The sequence below is a fragment of the Taudactylus pleione genome, unplaced genomic scaffold, assembly GCF_031769625.1.
Source record: "Taudactylus pleione unplaced genomic scaffold, aTauple2 ptg000392l, whole genome shotgun sequence".
NCBI lineage: Eukaryota > Metazoa > Chordata > Amphibia > Anura > Myobatrachidae > Taudactylus > Taudactylus pleione.
The window spans coordinates 1,466,453-1,481,725 of record NW_028284793.1 but is presented as its reverse complement, the minus strand read 5'-3'; the positions used below and the strand labels follow the sequence as shown (position 1 = coordinate 1,481,725).

General features: G+C 42.8%; 1 protein-coding gene across 2 annotated transcripts in view; it reads left to right on the top strand.

Annotated features, from left to right (window-relative positions):
• MAT2B (methionine adenosyltransferase 2 non-catalytic beta subunit) overlaps window positions 1–9,232 on the top strand; it is a 43,231-nt gene extending 33,999 nt beyond the window's left edge. For both annotated transcript variants that reach the window (XM_088445989.1, XM_088445990.1), the window contains exons 6-7: window positions 6,006–6,119; window positions 7,896–9,232. In XM_088445989.1, coding sequence (XP_088302115.1) covers window positions 6,006–6,119; window positions 7,896–8,066 — 285 coding nt within the window. In that variant the 3' untranslated portion in view covers window positions 8,067–9,232. The remainder of the gene's footprint in view (window positions 1–6,005; window positions 6,120–7,895) is intronic.
• The last annotated feature ends 6,041 nt before the right edge of the window (window positions 9,233–15,273 follow it).

The window sequence follows — 15,273 nt, the reverse complement described above, 5'->3', positions numbered from 1 at the left end:
CATTTATGGGAGGCCTCAGCAGTATGCAAGAGGCCAAGCTCACCTCTCGCAGCTACAGGTTTGTGTAGTCATCAGCAGAAGGCCCATGTTTTTATATGTCACAGTTGGCAATTTTTATGTTACAATTGGGCCAGTCTTTCTTCGGCACCATACTTTTTTCCCTGTCCTTTAAATAAAATGCTGACCCTTTCCCAGTCAGTATTGTGTCAGAGTCTTTATTTAGTTAAGAATATTACTTATGTGTATAAATGTGGACTGACGTCAGCTGATAGAGGGTTTATAAACTATTGTATGAGTAATGCTGGCCATACACTAGTATGACCAACATAAGATAAGATTCATCTTACGATTTCCTTGAACTTCCTGGCAGTCCTGGCCACACGATGTACATACGATCTCACGATGCGATCGAACTGCAGTTAGGAGGGAAGGTCATTGAAAGAACACACACTTCTTCAGAATGTCACTGAAATGACGCCGGTCAGTTTCACGGTGCATCGCATGCACAAATACACGGCACGATCTGCATACGATAACGATAGTTATGATGGGCTGCATATCTGATCATACGATGCATTTTAAGAGCGGTGGGAGCGCGCATCGGATCATATCCTACCTAAAAAAAAAAAAAATACACGATTTCCAAATGATTCATTGTACGACGCGTCGAAGATCGGGCAATCAGCCCAAAATCGCACTAGTGTATGGCCAGCATAACAGTCAGATGCTTAGGAAATGGTGTTATCTGTGTATAGAAAGTATAGCGACTTCTGGAGGCAGCATATTGCAACTAAATGCTAACTATCTAAAACAAATTAAAAAAACTTATTTTATCATGGGCCAATTTGGCTTGAGGATACTGTAGAGACATGTAGTACTACATTTTTGTTAAAACGTGTTTCACTTCATTTTTCCAGTTATCCAGCATTGATTCTGTGCCATGTTGATGGTAAACGCCCCAGGCCGGGTAATGAATATTCTTGTCATTACACTCCCAATGCTGAGAGACATGCCTTTCCACTCTGAGTACCAGGCGTGTGGCATCATAGGTTCCACTGAACAAATGTATTTTCTCACAGGCACATTTGTCACTTACCATACTATGTAAAAACTAAACCTTGCACCATAAATTCTTAAATGCATGTCCCTCTTGCAATCCACACAGACAGGAGACCACCTGAACATTTCTTTGTATAAATAGCCTTTTCTATTCTCCCACTTTGACATGAAAAAAACATAATGAAAAACTGTCACTGCAAAGGGAAAGTAAAGACACAGCAGTATATCATTGCATTGCTACAGGAGCATAAGTGCATCATAGGTCCAGCAGATACTTCACTTTTATTTAAGCAGGTTGTTGGAGAAGACAATACTCTTTAAGGTCTCATGTACATGAGCATTAAAATTGAGCACTCCGAGTACATTTTACTTGCACCACCAAGCCCAGTAAGTGCTCTCTTATACTGAGGTTCTAACGAGAATACAAGCAAATGGACCTGTTTTCAGGATACTGTAGTAAGCCTTGTGTGTCAACCTGGTCTCCATAAACATGTACACAATTACATAGACAATTAGTTATTAAAGCAAAGGCATCACACAGCTATTTTCATGTGGGTGTTATAATTCTAACCTACATTCCCCGACTGCTTAGCAGTCACCATCTCCAGACTGCTAGGACTCAATCTTCCGTCTCTCTGCTTATCGAGCTAGGAACAAAGACCAATGTTTCCCCACCAATTTTGGCAGGCTATCATGGTGCCAAAGTCCACAGAGGCTTCTCCCTTCAAAGTAATCAGCACGATCCTTTGATCAGCCCAACAGGAGCCGTAACTCCTAGTCAGAACTATGTAGGCTTAGTTTGCGCTGACCAGAAGTCCTGCAGTGCTTTGCTACTTCTTATGTAGTCAGGACAACTTCTTATGTTGTCTATGATCGACTGCTTGCCCTGATTTTCACAATTGATAATAGTTCTTTTAGGACATAATCGTAGAATACCTATTGGTGCTTATAGGACCCACTTGACTATTTAAGAGCTATAAAATTATCTTATTCAACATATCACACACATATGCCTTACATGCATTGCATACTTCATTTTGGGGAAGAGGGGATGCCAAGCAGGTTTAACCTTTATTTTCCATGCCCAGCACAATGTTGTCTGAACTGTACACACAAACTTTTGCTTTGCTTTAATTGTAGTGTTGCCTGCAGTGTGTAAGCATTAATACTCTGTACAGTGTAATACAGTTCTGTGGGGAGTCCTGTATTTTGCAGAGAAACAACGAGAACAGTCTGCTAATACTTTGTAAAGCAGACCTGTATTTAACAAGCATTGTTTTTCAGCACACACCTATACTACAGCTCTAAAGGTGCGCACACACTCGACGATATTTTAAACAATATCGACACATCAATACGACAATTTAGATTTATTGTCCAGTGTGTATGCACTATTGTTAACTATGCGCGCTCCCGCTGGTCGTTAACGATATCCCCAGTCATCGGTACTTGCAATACAATCTGGGGATATCGTTAGCAATGCCATGCTGCCGAATACAGCATGGCACCACTAGCATCCCCCACCGTCGTTCGTCATTGCCTGCATTCACAAGTTTGTATGCACTTACTGATGCCAGCACCTCTGCCTGGTCCGCCGCGTCCGACATCGCTGGGTACACACATAGTGTACCCAGATTAAGAGACTCTCTTAATCCCACACCTGGGAGTATATTTACTAAAGGTAGGTCGATTTTAATAATTTTAAAATCAACATCAGTTTTGAGTTTTTGGGGCTAAATCACACATTTACTGAAAATAAAAAAAAGAATATAAAAATTGTCCTAGTAAATGTGTGATTTAAAAAGATCTTCTCCACAAATGTGACACCTCAGAAAAGATTTCACAACAGATCCTCAAATCCCAGTCAGGACACCAGATAAGTGAAAGGTAAATACGTAACCAAATTCGTACATGAATGCTTACTTCAAATAAGCTGATGATAAGCACATACTGTAACAGTTTCTTTAATCCTTATATGTCCACCATAATAGCGAAAAGATCATTTCCAAAAATCTCTCTAGAAAAATCAGAGAAAAGAACACTTTGTAGTGTAAACTGAAGATTGATTTATTAAAAAAAACATAGGTGCATAAATATTGGGACATTGACAGAATTTTCATATTTTGGCCTCTATTCACCACCACAATGGATTTGAAATGAAACAAACAAGATGTGCTTTAACTGCAGACTTTCAGATTTAATTTGAGGGTAATTACATCCAAATCAGGTGAATGGTGTAGGAATTACAATGGTTTCTATATGTGCCTCCCACTTTTTAAGGGGCCAAGAGTAATCGGACTATCAACTCAAAAGCTATTTCATGGACAGGTATGGGCTATTCCCTCGTTATTTCATTATCAATTAAGCCGGTAAAAGGTCTGGAGTTGATTCTAGGTGTGACATTTGCATTTGGAATCAGTTGCTGTCGACTCTCAATATGAGATCCAAAGAGCTGTCACTATCAGTGAAGCAAGCCATCATTAGGCTGAAAAATCAAAACAAACCCATCAGAGAGAGAGCAAAAACATTAGGTGTGGCCAAATCAACTGTTTGGAACATTCTTAAAAAGAAAGAACGCACTGGAGAGCTCAGCAACACCAAAAGACCCTGAAGACCACGGAAAACAACTGTGGTGGATGACAGAAGAATTATTTCCCTGGTGAAGAAAAATCCCTTCACAACAGTTGGCCAAATCAAGAACACACTCCAGGAGGTAGGTGTATATGTGTCAAAGTCAACAATCAAGAGAAGACTTCACAAGAGTGAATATAGAGGGTTCACCACAAGATGTAAACCATTGGTGAGCCACAAAAAACAGGAAGACCAGATTAGAGTTTGCCAAACAACATCTAAAAAAGCCATTACAGTTCTGGAACAACATCAGATGGACAGATGAGACAAAGATCAACTTGTACCAGAGTGATGGGAAGAGAAGAGTATGGAGAAGGAAAGGAACTGCTCATGATCCAAAACACACTACCTCATTAGTGAAGCATGGTGGTGGTAGTGTCATGGCGTGGGCATGTATGGCTGCCAATGGAACTGGTTTCCCTGTATTTATTGATGATGTGACTGCTGACAAAAGCAGCAGAATGAATTCCGAAGTGTTTCGGGCAATATTATATGCTCATATTCAGTCAAATGCTTCAGAACTCATTGGACGGTGCTTCACAGTGCAGATGGACAATGACCCGAAACATACTGCAAAAGCAACCAAAGAGTTTTTTAAGGCTAAAAAGTGGAATGCAATGGCCAAGTCAATCCCCTGACCTGAATCCGATTGAGCATGCATTTCACTTGATGAAGACAAAACTGAAGGGAAAATGCCCCAAGAGCAAGCAGGAACTGAAGACATTTGCAGTAGAGGCCTGGCAGAGCATCACCAGGGATGAAACCCAGCGTCTGGTGATGTCTATGCGTTCCAGACTTCAGGCTGTAATTGCCTGCAAAGGTTTTGCAACAAAGTATTAAAAAGTAAAAGTTAGATTTAGGATTGTTTAGTTTGTCCCATTAGTTTTGGACCCTTAAAAAGTGGGAGGCACATATAGAAAACCGTTGTAATTCCTACACCGTTCACCTGATTTTTCATGTAATTACCCTCAAATTAAATCTGAAAGTTTGCAGTTAAAGCACATCTTGTTTGTTTCATTTCAAAGCCATTGTGGTGGTGAATAGAGGCCAAAATATGAAAATTCTGTCAATGTCCCAATATTAATGCACCTGACTGTATATTATAATAAAAATCATAGGTTTATAGACAGCCGTACCATAAAGATGGAAGTACACTGAAGATGGTACCCGGGTAACCACAGTGTAGTTAATGTGTACTGGCCATGCACAAAACCAATGTGTGACACTCCTTGTGCATGGCCAGTACACATTATCTACACTGTGGTTACCCGGGTACCATCTTCAGTGTACTTCCATCTTTATGGTACGGCTGTCTATAAACCTATGATTTTTATTATAATATATGTTTTTTAATAAATCAATCTTCAGTTTACACTACAAAGTGTTCTTTTCTCTGGTTATTTATTTTTTTTTTAGAGATTTTTGGAAATGATCTTTTCGCTATTATGATGGACATATAAGGATTAAAGAAACTGCTATGTGCTTATCAGCTTATTTGAAGTAAGCATTCATGTACAAATTTGGTTACGTATTTACCTTCCACTTATCTGGTGTCCTGACTGGGATTTGAGGATCTGTTGTGAAATCTTTTCTGAGGTGTCACGTCTGTGGAGAAGATCTTTTTAAAGCGCCTATTTCCACTCCCAGCACGGCTATTAGAACAGAACTTTTGATTTATTTACAGTATTACACCTTTGTGTTTTTTTTTTTGTCTGTTTTTCATTTACATATGAGAACGGTTCTAACATTGAAAACAAATTTATTGCATACATTCCAAGTTGAACACGTTTGGAGCGCAAGACAGGTTGTGTGTATCTTGTTTCAATATTTGTTATAAGTTTGGTGACTTATCTCACTACCTTTGCTGCTCCAAGTGCAGCGCCATTGTTTTGTACACAACTTTTTAAATGTATGATTTACCCCAAGAAACATCGATGTTGATCTATTTGAAACAGATTTAAAATTTACTTTTAGTAAATATATCCCCTGCACTATTATAGTCTGCAGAAATGGGAATGTGGCGTAATTGTAGCATAGAGGACTGGAGGATACATCTAGATACAATACCATTCTGCAATGTAACTTCGATTGGTGTACAACACTGACATTTATTGGCATTGCTTTGAAAAGATCTAAAGGAAATCAAAGAAGGGACTTTCCCGCAGATTGGGTAATGAGGAAGGGAGGACTCTGGCATTGGTGTCACCTGTAAGGGAGATGTGTGAAAATATGTCATCTCCCTTAAATTAACTCTTGATAATCTGTTTTTTTAACATTGGTTTTCTAAGTAAACACACTCCTTTTTTACATCCTAGGATCCCTCTATAAAGGGCATCTTCCATTGGTCAGCAAATGAACAGATGACAAAGTATGAAATAGCTTGTGCTATGGCTGATGCATTCAACCTTCCCAGCAGCCACCTGCTAGCAGTAAGTATGATCATATATAAATACAGAAGTATGCATTTTGCAGATTATTGTTATGTACAGTATGACTGATTGATAGACTAGTTTACTCATGATTTACTCTCAGTATAGATTTTTACAATATAGGAAATTGATGCAGCATTTGGATGTGAGAACAATTAAAAAGGAATGGATTGATTGCAAGCAGGGGCATATCTATAATGGGTGCAGGGTGTGCGGGGAACACAGTCCAGGGGGGCCCCGCCCCGCACACCCTGCACCCATAATATTACTTACCTCTCTGGAGTCCCACGTCGGCGCGGGGGCTGTAAAAAAACTGGAAAATGGCCACGGCGGCCATTTTCACGTCGTTAGCGCATGCACAGTACAGGGAAAATGGCTGCCGCAGTCATTTTCCCGGTGACCTGTGCATACATTATAGTCTCTGGGCACACTCTAGTGCCCAGAGTGTACAACTCCAGCGCAGGCCACGCACAACTCTGCCGGTCACCGGGCGGAGAGGAGGGGGTCCATGTTGGAGTCTGCACATAGGCCCCCTCCTCTCTAGAAACGCCCCTGATTCCAAGGGGTATATTTACTAAGTGTGGGTTTTTAGAAGTGGGGTTGTTGTCCATAGCTACCAATCAGATTCTACTTATCATTCTTCAAACACCTTCTAGAAGATAATAGCTAGAATCTGATATTAATTGCTATAGGCAACACCTCCACTTCTAAAAACATGCACTTTAGTAAATATACTACAAGTTGAGTCTCTCATATCCAAAATGCTTGGGACCAGGGGTATTTTGGATAACGGAATATTCCGTATTTTGGAATATTTGCATATCATAATGAAATATCTTGGGAATGGGACCCCAATGTACATACAGAATGCATTTTTGTGTTATATACACCTTATACACACAGCCTGCAGGTCATTTTATTAAAGTTTTTCAATAATTTTGTGGCTCAAGCAACGTTTGTGTACAAAAATGAAATTCATTTGTTTCATATACACCTTATACACACAGCCTGAAGGTAATTTTATACTATATTTTTAATAATTTGTGCCTTAGACAAAGTTTGTGTACATTGAACCATCAAAAATCAAAGGTTTCATTATCTCAGTCATGCTAAAAATATTCCGTATTTCGGAATATTTTGATATGGGAGACTCAACCTGTACCAAGTTTCCATGGCAGCTTTCATCCACAGTTATATAAGTTGTCTTAGTAGAAGGAAGAGTTAGCTGATAAAACATGTAAATGGTCTCACAAGGTGATGGTTTAAATGAATTTGAGTGGTTATGTACAAATATGGGATATAGTGTGCTAGTCAGCGATCAAAATGTCGACAAGCATTATGAGGAACCCCAGAATGCAGGCGTCCCGATGTCGGCAAGTATAAAATGCTACTTACTTCATATTACACTTGCTGGCAGCACACATGATGAATTATAACGTCTACAATTTACACTTGTCGACAACATAGCACCTGCCTTTCGAGGTTCCCCATAATGCGTGTCGAGGTTGTCAACAAGCCGCATGTATACCTGCAAATATGAATGAAATCACCCGCACTTGTCTCCGGTTATAATACAATGAAACTTTTTATTTTATTTGATAATTAAAGATATTGAAAACAATTAAATATAACACTTCAATATTAACCAATTTTTATGTTTTTGCTTGGTCATAACATGACCAGCTAAACCAGTATTTATTTCTAATATGTTAACATAAGAATCAGACCACAGAAACTGTACAGAACCGTGATGGTAAATTGATTGTTCTTGTTTAGATCACAGATGAACCTGTTGATGCAGTTCCTCGACCTTGGAATCCACAACTCGACTGTTCCAAGCTGGCGGGACTCGGCATTGGTCAGCAGACACCCTTCAGAATTGCCATTAAGAAATCGCTTTGGCCATTTTTGGTGGAAAAGAGATGGCATCAAACTGTCTTCCACTAGTATTTTTGGGAACGGGGCTGAAACTGATATTTCTATTTTTTTTTCTTAAAGAAATTTAGTTTTGTATTGGTGTTAAATGAGTTGTATTAATAATAAGCCAAGTTGTCAATTTCAGTATATGATAGCTGTTTAAAAGGGGAAAAAAATCAAAACCAACTATGTCACTTATCGTCTGCACACAGCTTAAGCTGCAAGTTTGCACTTTAGAATAGTTTTCTTGTTTAGGATATTTCATTGTCATATGCTAGAGTGTCTGAATATTGCTAACTAGAATAAGATCTCAGAGTAACTGGCTTATATGTGTTTAGATATTTGGTGAGCACATGTTTTACTGTAGATTTCTGTGTCGGTTGGTGGTGTACACCAGATGCATAAAATCACATTCCTGTCAGGATTTAATGGATAGAGGGACAGAAGTAGAGGGTTTAATTACTAAGTGTCGGGTTGTAGAACCAGACATATCTGTTTGTGTTTATTCCTGATATCTAAAAGGGTAGTTCTTTTACTAGACGTGTCTTGCTAGTCAAAGCACTGCCATTTTAAATATCATGCATAGACATGAATAGAAGTGTTGAGTTTTACAACCCGACACACAGTAAATAAACCCCAAAATGTTTAATCCATACTTACACAGCAACACGTGATCAACATCTCACTGACTCAGTTTAGCTGAAGCAGGTGTAAGCAGAGTCCTTAATTGTTTGAAGCCTCAGATAGCTGGTTGTTTGGTAACCCTACTAAACAAACAGTTAATCCTTACTGTCTTAACGCCGCATAAGTCCTATATGGCTGCATTAATTAAAAAACAAAGCCGTCCTAATGAAAGCTGAAAAGTCTTACATGTTACATATTCTATATATTTTCCAAATGTGTATATGTTTTGCATTAATGTAAGAAGAAATTAACTATATTATTGTCAGTAAGTCAGAATGAATGATTTATGCACTGTGTGTTATACAGACGTAGTATGACAGTATTTTTACAGTAACATGATGTAGGCAAAATAACAAATATTAGTGTATAATGTCAAATGGTGTATACCTGCATTACTTTTCATAAACAAATAGTTCTTTAAACTTGTTCTTCAAATTTCAAAAAAATCTTCAGCACTGGTATTTTTTGACTAGTTACATTTTTTTTTTGTGTTGAGCGCAAAATAAAATATATTTCTAAACTCTAAAGACTGTTGAATGTTTGGTTGAAAGGATAAATCTGTCCATTGTTTCTGTTGGAGATAGGGAATTGTGTATAGAAATGTGTAAATGATACCTGCTCTGTGCATGACTTACAAACCTGCATTTTATGTGTTAAAAACACTTTGTTCTTTTTAATCAATTCTATCCTTTGAAGTTGACACGGCCTGTTTGGCCATCCCCGCTGTCATGCTTACTGTTTGCAAAATCTGCTAAGCGGCCTAATAGATCCATCGGCACACCATGACCTCTTCTCAGCCAGCAGCATTAAGCTGCAGATTGGCAGGATAGGAGAGCTGTGCAGCCAGTTGACATCCTGCTTCCTATAGTAAGCCAGGCCTATCAACCACACAATCCATTTCAGAGCATCAGAGTATCTAAATTTGCCTTTCACAGCATGCTGTGCATACATCAGACACAAGCATACCAAGCAATGCAATGGTTTTCTTTCTACAAATTGAATACAGTCATTAGTACAAGTGAATTGCCTTGTGAAATGTGCTTCTGCGCACATTTTCGGATTTTACTGTACAGAAAATATTGCTTAATTACCACCGGACATAAGAATGTATGGAAAAAAAAATACCCAAGAATAAGCATACAACGTACTGTACAACCAAAAGTTAGAATATGCAAAGAAAATGGCCAATACTGTATATGCAAAAATATAAACAGTATATGAACAAAACATTTGTTAATTATTTACTGACACTATTATATGAACCATATTTAAAGTTCAGTTACAGTACTTCACTAAATGGTTCAAATAATGTATTAAACTTAAAAAAACAAATGTACATGTGAAAAATAATTTTGGGAACAGTAGAAACTATTAACTAGCAATATTGGCTACTTGTAAATTGTTACAATATAGCGCCAACATTTTCCCTACATTTTCAGGTATTTATGCCTCTTGCCATTTAAATTTCTAAGCTGAAAAGCTTTTTCATGTCACAGGAAGCAAATTTAAACTTTGACACAAGCTTCACTGTTGTGGGAATGGCTGTATCATTCCCTTGTAACACATCAGCCAATGCCATAATGTCCCCTAGATTTGAATTTTTGTTAATAACATCCATCAAATTATTTTTATTTACTGCCTCACACACACACTTGTGTTTTTTCACTGTCTCCTGGAACTATGTTGCTGATGTAGTATCTACTTAACTCTACCCAATTTATAAAGGGCAATCCTTTAACCCAGGGATGGGGAACCTCAGTTCCGGGGACCATATACGGCTCACAGAATCATTTGTTCTGGCCCACGGAGCTTTTTTCTGCTAGCCTCATCTGGCTAGCAGGCTGCCTAGAATGACACCCTGCAGCCAGAACCTATGCAGCAGTGCCATCTGGAGCATCCTTAGGACACTTCAGACGCTCACACCGCTGCCCTTACAGCTCCCCAGAGCATCTTCAGGATGCTCCGGGCACTGCTGTAATCACCGGCGATTGTGGCCCTGCTCCCACGTGACGTCACACGGCCCTGTGAATAATGTTTTATATATCAAAATGACCCTCGGCAGAAAAAAGGTTCCCCACCCCTGCTTTGACCACAACAAGCTGCTCCACCCTAAACACAAATGCCCCAAAATACACTGAAGCCGACGGTACATGGTACTTCTCTAACAAAGAACCCCTGAGACATGAATATACAAAACTAATAGCAAGAACAACAAAAATATATAAAAGCCTAACAATAAAGGTGAGAACAAGTGAGCCCAACTGGTGGTGAAAACAAAAATAACCTTGGGAGAGATGAATTATATAGATAAAGTACCAACCAATCAGCTCCCAACTCAAACACAGCCTCTAGTGACAGGAGCTGATTGGTTGGTACTTTATCTCCAATTTTTATCTATCCAAGGCACTTAGTACATCTCCCCCCTTGTGAATCCACAAGCCAATCGGAACTCCTCAGTCAAAAAAATCTGAAAGCCCTTCACACCTCCAAAAAGTAAGTACACATGAGGCTCGTTCAAGAGGGGAGGAACACTAATGCTCACAGGGCCTGATTCAGAGCCGGACGCTCTTTCAGAGCGCTATCTCTGAATCAGTGCCCGCCTATTGTATTTTTAGAGAGGCCTCCTGGCCGCTCGCATAGCTGTGGGTGACCACCCACAGCTAGTGCGAGCTGCCAAGATAATGGTCAAGACCATCGCGACCATCGGATTTGCGACGAGACCCTTGTGGTAGGGATTCGTTGCCGCAAGTCCCAGTGGACTTCTTGCTCTTACAGAGCAAGAAGTCCACCCACTGACATCACTTGTGATGTCAGTGGGGCCGGCCCTAGACGGTAGGCGTTCCCATGGGAATGCCTCCGTCTGGGCAGCCACGCCCACCAAAGGGGGCATGCTGTCACTCAACATCGACAGCACGCCCCCTTTTGTAGCGAGACCCAGAGCTACGGCTTGTCCGTCGCTATCCGGGTCTTGCGCACTGGGCCAACATCGACCCGCTTGCGAGCGAGTCTGAATCAGGCCCACAGTTACAAATTTCTTTTTCAGGGCCTATAGGGATACCATCGGGATATTATGGTTGGAGACCAGGCACCAAACCATTAAAGCTTCAGCTCCCAGGATGCCTTGGGTCCTCTTCCATATATACCCCTCCCCTAGCCACAGGACTTCAGTTCGTTTGGTCAACAAGATCAAGACGCACCTTTGTAATGAGACTGCTCTGGCAGTCCAAAGCTTTTAGTTTATGTTTTTGGGTTGGCAGTACTAAGCGTCTGAATTAAGACGCATATACTGCGACTCCATCTACCTCCGCCAGGCCGCAATACCAGTAACTGGGCTTGTGATTTCGGCGGGTTGCGGCTAAGCTTGCTACCCGCAATGCTGCCACCTGGACTGCAATCGGACGCACGAAGATATCAGGTAAGGCGATTCCTCGCCTACGGGAAATCGTGCACGGCAGTCCTGGTTTCTGGTGTCAGAGATGCACCAGAAGCTGCTGCTGTCAGGCCCTGGGATTGTCCGCGTCCTTACTACACCACCGAGGCCTTATCGTCTGCTGCCACGAGGCCAGCGTACCTGGCTGGTAAACGCAGCTTAGGGGAAGTAGGCGCTCCCCCGGCAACTACGACCCAGACACAGTCGCTACAAAGGGTTTTGCGTATCTAGGTTGCTCTGCCTACCCTCCACGTGTAATGAGACGCTCACGGTTCACGCTTAGCTGTTGGTCTCAGGAGGGTGTGGACAGTCTCCCTGTATACCTCTCCCTTGGTTAAGGTATATAGTGTTCTATATCGTACCATTCCTTTATGTTTGTGTACATATGCATTGTGTGTGACTGTTTGCTAGCTGCTGTATTGACGCTGTCTTATTTCTGTCTGTCAATTATAACTATCACTGTTTTTCTCTCCATCCTCTTGGGGTGGACGTTTTTTCTGAGAACTCACATTCGTTAAGATTTTGTGAAGGCTGTCACAAAACATTGCAACTATTGCCTTTATATTGAATATGTCAAAAGATTAAGGAATATAGAAAGGGGAGACCTCTGTGCTGTCATGTATGGCTTATTTGTCCCCACAGGACATTAAGGATGGTTTGTGTTTTGTCTGTTATAAAGAGCCACCTCACCAGTCCAGTTTATCTGTGCCTGGGCAAGAGCCTTCTTGGCGGCTGCCACTATACCTCCTTGGATGGGGTGTCCACAGCATGCTATGTTGTACCTCTTATGCATCCTTCTTGGAAGGATGTTGATGGCCATTCTAGTCAGAGTATGGCAAAATCTAATGTTGATAGCAGACCGGTAGTAACTAAGGTTTCTAAGTGCAGGTTAGATTTTTATCAGTCTGCTCAATATATGGATTCAGATGATGTGCACTGTGGATATTCCTTCTTGGGTGAAGGTGGTTATATCAATCATAGACATTCAGGATGATGAACCAGTTCATAGTATGAAAAATGGTCAAAACGGAGTTTCCTGTATCTGAACAGCTCACTGAGCTTATGGATGAGGCATGGGGTAACCCTGACAAACTTTTCTACTTCAGGGTCCATAGGGTATCCACAGGATACCTTGGGGTATAGGTGTGACGTCAGTCGCCGGGCACCATAGAGTTAAGCTTTTCAGCCTCCCAGGATGCACTAGGGTCCCCCTCCTATACCCCGAGCCAAGGCACCTCAGTTTAGTTTGGTGCCCGGCCGGAGTCGGGTGCACCTGTCGGAGTGGGGGCTAGAAGATCCCCTGAAGCTTTCTTCTATGCAGCTGTGGCTGCACATCTGGATGTACAGCATGGACAGTCAGTCCTGACGTCCATGCTGTCTTCCCTACACCCCCGCCGGTACCAGAACGCCGGTACCGATCCGGGGATGCTGGTGAGCATCTGGGGTCACAGCTAGCGGTGACCCCAGATGTTCCGGACCATGGCCGGATTCAAGGGGGACAAAGGTAAGCAGCGGGGTCCCATGGTGGGTCCCCGCTGGTCACATGGTCCTAAGTCCCCAGGCAGGGGGCTCCCTGGGGACTGGCTGCAGCGTGGAGCCAGGCAACCAACCTGCGCTTCCACTACACCCTGGGACAGCGGACCGCAGCAGAGCGGTAGCGCTGCGGCATCCCAGGGGTTAAATGCATGCCAGGGGAGCGCGCCTTCCCTGTCTCACAGCCGGCGCCTCCCCCGCTGCACACAGCCCTCTCTGCACGCTGCCGACTGGTCCTGTGGCAGCGCTCCTCCCCCAGGCCAGCCTCCTCTCTGCTCCTCGGCGGCCATCTTCTTCTGAACGCATGGTGAACGCTGCTGGAAGCCTGGAAGGAAGCATCGTGGTCTGGATCCCCCTGCATACCTCTCCTCCGCTGTGGTCAGGTCTGTGTATGCAGCGCTGTGTCCTACCAGGCCCTGTGTCTGCATAGTTGAGTGATCAGCGCTGTTAGTGCAGGAATTGATTTTCTTTGCATTGTATGTGACTGTGCTAGCGCTGCTGCCTGTAACTTTTCTTCTAAACTGTCAGCTTTATTCTGTCCCTGTTTTTTCTGCTAAGCCCTTGCGGTGCGGTGCTGCAGGGTGATCTCTCGCCTATTTACTATATAATTGGTGAGAGGGGTCACATACTTGGTGCCATCATGTCTGAAAGTGATTTTCCTCTCCAGGCTACAGTGTACTACGTGTAAAGCACCGTTAGCGGAGGGGGAGGGTACCGCGGAGGGCCTTTGCTGGCAGTGTTTGTCCATGGCGCGGCCGCTTACGGTTACAGCACCGGTACAGGAGCCGCCCTGGGCTTGTTTCGCTCAGGCGCTTACAGCCTTAGTGGGCCAGTTAGCTCCGCAGCCCGCGTTTACACCGATGGGTTTGTCCCAGCAGTCAGTGGTGTCGTCACCCATGCAGGGTTTCCCATGACAATTGGTGGTACCCCACAGTCTCCCTATTTCCCCGCTCCCGGTTTCTCAGGAGCCAGCGTGGGTTAACTCCCTGACGAGTTCTGTACAGCACTTGTCGGATGTGTTGCAAGGGGAGTCTGTGATGCGGCCGCATAAACGGCCGGTGGCGTCTCTGTCTGCTCCTTATGAGGATGACGAGGGGACGTCTGATGATGGGGGGATTCTGGATCCTTACGATCAGGAACCTCTCCACACTAAGGACGCTGATGCTAAGTCCAAAGTATATATTCCTGGACTTATTCGGGCGGTCCGCACAGCCTTGGTGATTGAGGACGAAGTTCCCCCAGCGGCTAAATCTAAGTATGCCTTTTTCAAAGATGTGAAGGGCGATGCCACAGTCTTTCCTCTTTCGGGTCAGTTAGTGGACCATTTAGAGGAGGCGTGGAAACAGCCTGGCAAAAGATACCAGCCGCAGAGACGCCTGGCGGTGGCTTATCCGTTCGCGGATAATTATTTTGCTAAGTGGGAATCCCCTCCACAGGTGGATTCTCACGTGACCCGTCTTGTCCGTAGTGCCACATTGCCGATGCCATCCTTGTCCTCCCTTAAGGATGCTACGGACCGCAAGGTGGAGATCTTCCTGAAGTCCGCTTATTCCCTTGCAGGGGGGGGCAGCGCGGCCGGCTATGGCCATT